Below are 8,062 nucleotides of genomic sequence, written 5' to 3'. Positions count from 1 at the left end.
AAAAAAAAAGGGTATATACCGACGGACAACGGTCGTCGGAATATACCGACGGACATATATCCGTCGGAATTTACCGACAAACTCATTTCCGTCGGAATATACCGACGAACGTGGTTCGTCGGTATATTCCGACGACCGATGTCCGTCGGTAAATTCCGACGCCCAAAGTTCGTCGGAATAAACCGAGGAACCACGTTCGTCGGAATTGTAGTTTTCCGATGAACTCTGATCTCGTGTAGCCGCATCGTAATATCGTCGGAAGTTCGTCAGAATGACGTTTCTCGGTATTCGTCAGAAAGTCGTCGGAATTTCTGACGAAATTCCGACGAATTTTTTTTTTCCGACGAAACGATACCGACGGACGGGTTTGTCGGAAATTCGTCGGAATAGACCGATTCCGACGAATTTCCGACGATTTCGGCCATCAGAATCCCTCTGTTTTCTTGTAGTGAAATTAACATTAAATACAATTGTCCATGTCATATTAAGCTATAAGAGATGTCATCAATTTCAGTAGCCATGTCATATTTGTTTTGTGAAATTGATTGTAAAAAGGACATGTGGCAAAATCAGTTCGTAAATATAGTGTAGGGATAAGCATTTTGATAAAGAAAAATATACAAGAAAAGTCAATACTACTTGTTGTTTTTTTTCCTTCTTTCCTTCGACCATCACCTCTATCTTCTAATCACGTTCCTTCATGCACCCCTAGCCGGAAAAAACTCGTTAAGAATCTAAAAAATTGAACAAAGAAGTGAAATATGTAAATGATAAATTAAAAGGGTTTTCATAGAATCTCATGATTCATGCGTTCTGGACAGATGGATTTGGTTTAGAAATACGGGTAAGAAACGAAGTTAGTGAAACAAAGACATCTGAAACGTTGGACGTAAGTCCAGTGACATTAAAATTTAAGATTTGAATAATAGGTTAACAAAGAGGCTTTGGGTTTGAGGAAGAACCCAATGTCTTGTGATTAAAAAAAAAAGTAAGGGGTTTAGTCATTTGGGTTTAGTTAATTAAATTTGGAAACCTGGATGGGATGTCGGTATGACTGCCACTACAAGATCACTTGAATATGAGTTAAAGATACATGCCAATCACAAAGAGTAGAATATTGAGATCTGGGAATATTATGGACTCAAGGATACCATGATCATGTTATTGCGTATAATATTTGTACAATAATGTATGATGATATATATGTGTTATATTATATATGTATATATATGTTGGGACTCGGTTTCTTATTTTGACCTACCGAAGAGTGCAGTACATACTCGAAGAGACAACACTAGACCACATAGTCTTGGTTTAAACTAGACCTATAGAGTAAACCACGTACTCAATGGCTCTAGCTATCAGCATCACATGTGCTGGAGTCACACAAGGCCTTATATCGTTCACCAATCGTCCCATATGAAAAATCTCAGCAAATTGTCATCAATCGGTCCATCATAAGTTGGACCTATTATGCTCACCATTTCAACTAATATGTAATATGTTAATCCTCATGAAGAGTTAAAAAGGTGAAGTTTAAACAACACACAAGAACATGCCCAAAATCTAAACATACATACTCGTAAGTTTAGTTGAGATCCTTCAAAGTTTAGTGAAATTCTTTAGCTTCCATACATATATAAAATTTGAGCAGATTACCGATAAAGAAAGCGAAAATTCTAGTACAACATTAAAACCCAATCTATAGAAGATACTAATTGTAAAAGCAATACACACCTTTTCCCGATACATCCACATTGTCCTTGTATGAATGTAATGTATATAATATATCCCTATATATTAATACTCACTTTGTGCCGAACTTAAGATATATAGTGGGAATTAACAGTAAGTAGATTTGAACTGAACATCCATTATTTCTCCTATTCTGTTTTTGTATAAATGTATGCATGTAGTAAAAAGAATATATGTGATAAAAATAAATATCTATTAATGGAAGTTAATAAAATTGAAATAACATTACTTTTTCACTAGGTTAAGATACGTGCCTTGCGCGGGATAAACAATTTATATATAAACTATATTTATGTATTATTGCTTATTTTATTTTATTTTCTGAATATTATGAAATATTAAAATATTAAAATAATATATATATATATTGAATAACTGAAAAGTCAGTAACTATTCAGTATATAATTAATTAAATTGGTGCGCAGTCGCGCACATATAAATCAAACGATCACTCTAATTTATTTACGATCATTTTATAGTAATTAAATCAAAACAATCAATTTTATATATTGTATATGGTATATAATTAAATTTAAATGATATTAACATAGATATATAACATATTTTCAATATGGTTTTATGATTATTTTCATCTTTTTGTAACAAAATTGTAAACTATTGATAAACTATATTAATGTGAGATGTTTAATATTTTTTTGTAATTTATAATAGTTTAAAATTTTCAATGAAAGTTTCAAAATTAAAAGATTAAGTTCTCAATGTTTTTTCAATGCAAAAAAAAAAAATAAGTATGTATTTTATATGGTATGTAGTTTGACTTAAACGATATAAACTATATATATATTTATATAAACACCTATCAAATAATATTTCTTACTCATATCGTTTTATGATCATTTGTATTTTATTATAACAAAAAATAAAACCATTGATCACAAATGTTTATGTGAGACTTTTGACTGTTTTAATAATTTATACTCGTTTAAAAAAATTAAAATACAACATATACGAAAAAATCTAATTAAATTTGTATTATATGGTTAATGTAATTGTGTAATTTATTTTAATAATAAAAAATTAAGCAAAAATGATAGAGGGTATATAAATTGTTAGCAAATTTTTATTATTCAAAATCATTAATTACCATATATATTCTAATCACATTAGGTAATTTTGTAGCATTTGTTTGAGGAAAGAACGGAGAATAAATTTCTTACATTAATAATTGATTTTATGGTTAGATTAATGAAAGTTATATTTTATACTTAGATGGACCAACTTGTTTTTTCTAAGGATTCTAAGAATCATTTCCGTAATGACAAGTGCCATGCCTCAAATGTTGTAATGCTTCTCTTTTAATATATAAGGGATGTTTAGTGATTTTTCAGAAAAATTATTTTTTTCAATCATAGAATGATATGAAACGAAATGATGCTCTTTTTTCCATTTTAACTGGTGAATATTACGAGAAATGTACAAAATTATGCATTCGTTAAACTTTTATTTAGTAAAATACTAAAATGTATTCCACCAATATTAGAAAGATGATGCTTTATGGATGGATTTTGAAAAGACAATTTTAAATATTTTTTGCGACAAATTATTTTCAATCGGTGAAAATGGTTTCACAACCAAAAGAATAGTATTCAGCATGTTCATGATTAACGCATATATCCCATACTCAAAATACAAAGACGGACAATATTGCATGCGGTGCTCGTAATCAACAGTCTTATTTGTTCACGTTGCTATGGAATCTCCAGTTTGGTTAGTAAAATATTAAATGAGTTCACATATAACAAGCATATGTAAATGAAGTATGGGATATTTCGCTTGTATATGATTTTTGAGACTACATTGTATCGCTATCATGGTGGACCACTAATTGTCAAAAACATATACCTGAGTTAAGTACATCAATGAAATAACTGATGATATAGGTTCAAACGCAAACTCATTCCAAAACGTGAAATAAACATGTGAAATCACATCGTAAACTGAACAAATAAGTAACCATATATACCTAACGATTTCCATAAATTTTCTAGGTAACACATAATCGTGGTCCATTGGCTTACTCTCTTATACTGATCGGACTGCACGTGAAATATGAGCGGATTTACTCCACAAAATAGCCAACGTTTTGCATGAGTTGATTTATAGGCTAATTTAATTACTTTAAATTTTTATAAATATTATAAAATATTAAATTATTAAGGTAATTTTTATGTTTCTACTTTCACTCTTAAAAACCTCTCTAAACTATCGCTCATTTAGTAAGTTGTGTTTTCGTATATGATTTTTTATATCGATGTGAATATTATTTTGGAAATAAAGAGGTTTGGATGGGCAGCTAAGCTATTCAAAGTACGTATTTCCCCACCAAGGAGATTCATCATTAAACCTCTTTCTCGCCATATCTGGTAATTCATTTTTCTATACATTTATACATGACAAAATGGTTTGAGATAGACATTAGACATACAAGCTTTGATCCGTTTTCACATCTCTAAATGATAGTGTAAAAGCCCAACAAAATCGAATATCTTAAGATGTATAAGCGGTGGTTCATTCGCACCACATGGATGTAAATAGCCAAGATCTGAAAAGAATATATTAAATCTGACTAATCGTTCAACATTTCATAAAAGTTTCCACTTTTGATGTCAAAAAAAAAAGTTTCCACTTAAGGAGGCCAGAAAACACTATATAACAACAATTGATTCCCCATATTAACGTTAATCCTATAATTTTCCTTTAAAATATTAAGGGACCTGTTTTTTTTATGGGTCCAATTTGGGTCTGAAACCAATTTTCTTAGAAGGCGACGTCGTAGCTGTGGTAATTGGTTTATTCACACATCAAGTTGTCAATGTATTATTTCTCATATTGTTCACATCAAAGGCATTTTTAAATAATACAATCCAATAATTTCTTATTAGACACTTCAATTAATTTGGAGACGATATTTTTTTTTCTTCATTTGTTTACTTCTCTATTTATTGCCATGTGAGATACTTCTCTTACCCATCTCCAACTTCAACCCCAATAAATACAATCCTCGCTTAAGAGCATCTCCAATGTAAAACTTCATTTTTTCCTCCAAAATAGAGTAAAAATGAAAATGAAGTAAAATTGCTCCAACCCTACTCTATTTACCACTCTATTAACAAACAAAAAAATAGATTACTCTATTTATGGAGTAAATTTCATTATGAAATGAGATATGAAGTTGGGTTGAAGCATTCATTACTCCTTATTCACTTTTACTCCATTTTAGAGGAAAAAATGAAGTGGGGATGGAGACGACCTCGTTCTTCCTTTTGTGTTTCTTTAGATTCTTGAAAATAACTTAACGGCATCAAGAAACGGGCGTTACTGTCGACTGTGACAAAATGCCTTGTCTTTACATTACTACAAACGTGAATATGGAGGGCGTTGACACCGATCCGTTCTACTTGGAAGTCACGAAAGCCGTCGCTTCCATCGTCGGACGGCCTCAGAATGTAAGAACCTCTCTTTGCGTATGATTCTTCTTCCCTTTAGAACAATTCCTTTAAGTTTTTTTTTACAACAAAAAAAATACAACTCCTTTAAGTTTTGGACCAGAAGACGCATTTTGTTTAAACTCATCTGATGCATATTGTCTTAATTTCGATGAGCTCGATTATGTCTCTTCATTTTATAGTTTTGCACACCAATTAAAATTTGTACAATGTCTATTACATCTCTTAATATTCTCCTTTCTCTAAATACACACTCAGTTACTTATTTTCTCCCATTAATATATTGTATAAATGAAAAGTTTTTTTTTTAATATATAAAAGAGAAGGCACTGGGAAAGATATTTGACGCTCTTGTAGAACTTTATATTTCGCTTGAATATTTCTAAATGCTATAAATGATAGTTTATTAATTTCATTTGGATGCAATGACAAAGCATTGTTTACTAGGTTCGCTTAAATTGGCATCTTGGCAAAGAGATAATTATTTTCATTAAAAAACAGAGTCAACATCATCATTTTTATAGTTTTATATGTATAATAATTGAAATGTTAATGACTAGATCTGGCTTGCCTATCATGTGAATTGTGGTGCCTATCGAAACCCAAAGAACAATAGCATGGCCAAGAATTTTTCCCTCACAACAATGATATTTTTTTGTGTTTAGGAGATAAGAAATCTTTTCAAATTGTATGTCTATTAAACACAAATGTGTTTATTGCAGTTGGTGATGGTGGTGCTGAAGGGATCAATAGAGATAGTGTTCGGTGGGAACAAAGAAGCAGCTGCATATGCAGAGATTGTGTCTATGGGAGGCATCACTAAACAAGTTAAGAGACAGCTTATCGCAACCGTTGGTTCTATTCTACACTCTCATTTTTCTATTAGAGTATTTGTACTCCCTATCCACCATGTTTCCTATATTTAGCTCCATACCCTATTTTTCCTCATTTTTCCCCTCCATTATAACTATTTCCCTCCCTTTCTACGGTATTCCACTTCTTTTAGTATATTGAGCTAATTTCCCTTTCTATTAATCCTACTCATTTTATCTTAAAAGTTTTTGATATGCAAGCTTTGCCTCTTCCTTCTAAGCTATAGTTTTATTATCTGTTTATTGGTCATCAAACAAAAAAATTAAATCATTGGTTGGTATTATTCGAGTTAACGACCACATACACATCATCAATATATCTTTTCTTATCTTTATTTGTTTTATTTGATCTTATACAAGCTGATTATTAAACAATTATATCATCATTCGAAATCTTGACCACATAATCTTTGTATACAACTTGAAAGAAAACATACCGATCGAGACTCGAGAGATGTCCTAATCCGAGAGTCTGACTGAGTATTTGGACTCGGTCATAATTTCATTTTCTTGTATATAATTACTCTTAACAATTGTTTATTAGAGAACTAGTCTCCATTTTGAAGATTGTGAACAAAATTTGGAATCTTGAAGTTTCCTGTTTATAATCGTTTATTTTACATAAGAACACAGATGAATGGAACTATAGACGACAAAACATTTCTCAAAAGAAAAAGGCAAAAAAAATCACAAGTTGTATATTTCTCTTTTTGATTGGGACCAATTGGTACACACGTTGTTGATATGGACCACAGTAGAGTGGTATCTTCACAGTGGGATCAAGCAAAAGAATCCAGAAGATAGCAAGATATGAGATTTCAAGATGCACACTATGGAATCATTGGAATGATGGTATCGTTATACACCGACACTAATGATAAGTCACTCTTATACAAGATGAAGAAAACTAATTCTAAAAAAACAAGAAGAAAACTACAAGAATCAACTAGAAACCAAATCCATTAGGTGCGATTGCAGCTTATATCATTTGGGATATGGAACAAATGAATGTTGATTTATTGGTGACACCGTGAAAGCACTTAGCGGTACAAGCTATTGTATGGATTAACATCCAAGAAAAAAAGATTAACAAAATCATCACAACTCTGAAAACAAGATATGCAGGCGCCTAATTTAAAAAAAAAATCTTCATACGTCTCTAAGAAGTTCCCAGAAAAAAGATAAGTCACTCTTATTTACCTGCGAGTGAAATCGATGATCAGTGATCACCACTATTAATGAGATCCTCAATTTTTAGTATTATACGCATTTATTACAGTGAAAGAATATCAGAAACATATAAATATTTGTTTGCAAGGCACAGCAATCTGCGACTGCGACCAGCAACCATAGGCCTGTGCGTTCGGGTCTTCGGGTCGGATTCGAACTGGTTCCTTTCGGGTCCGGATTTTTTCGGGTCCTAAATATTTAGATTCAATAGGTACTTAGAAATTTTCGGTTCGGGTTCGGGTCGGTTTTTCTCGGGTCCGGGTCGGTTCGGGTCTATAATTAAAATAACCATAAAATACTCGTAATTTTTCTGGTCCATATCGGGTCCGGGTCGGGTTCGGGTATTTAGGAGGTGAAAAGGACATGATATACCCAATTCCATCAAATTTAGTTGAATATTTGTCATATATATCTAAAATTTTACAAAACAACTTAAATGAAACTATTAATAATTAAAATAAAACATTTTAAAACTCTAAATTTTACATTTTAAAGCTTTATATTACTTTAAAAATGTTAAATGTTGTTAACAAAAGATATTTCAACTAAATCATAAAATAATATATATAAAATAGAACACAGAAAAATCATAGTTTTAGATATAAATGTTTTTAAGTCGGGTACAAATCGGTTCTTATCGGGTTGGGTCTATTCGGGTCGGGTTTTTTCGGGTGCGGGTCTATTCGGGTCGGTTTCTTTTCGGTTCCGGTTCTTTCGGGCGAAAAAAATTTGGACCCG

The 8,062-nt window shown here is 31.5% G+C and overlaps 1 protein-coding gene across 1 annotated transcript; it reads left to right on the top strand.

Annotated features, from left to right (window-relative positions):
• The first annotated feature begins 2,866 nt into the window (after nucleotides 1-2,866).
• Nucleotides 2,867-6,378, top strand: LOC106364847 (macrophage migration inhibitory factor homolog). Its single transcript, XM_048764549.1, has 3 exons — nucleotides 2,867-5,222; nucleotides 5,945-6,109; nucleotides 6,238-6,378. The coding sequence occupies exons 1-3, from the start codon at nucleotides 5,112-5,114 to the stop codon at nucleotides 6,319-6,321; spliced, it is 360 nt and encodes a 119-aa protein (XP_048620506.1). The 5' UTR covers nucleotides 2,867-5,111; the 3' UTR covers nucleotides 6,322-6,378.
• The last annotated feature ends 1,684 nt before the right edge of the window (nucleotides 6,379-8,062 follow it).

The sequence above is a fragment of the Brassica napus genome, chromosome C8 (genome assembly GCF_020379485.1).
Source record: "Brassica napus cultivar Da-Ae chromosome C8, Da-Ae, whole genome shotgun sequence".
NCBI classification, from domain to species: domain Eukaryota; kingdom Viridiplantae; phylum Streptophyta; class Magnoliopsida; order Brassicales; family Brassicaceae; genus Brassica; species Brassica napus.
This window is presented reverse-complemented; position numbering and strand designations above follow the sequence as displayed.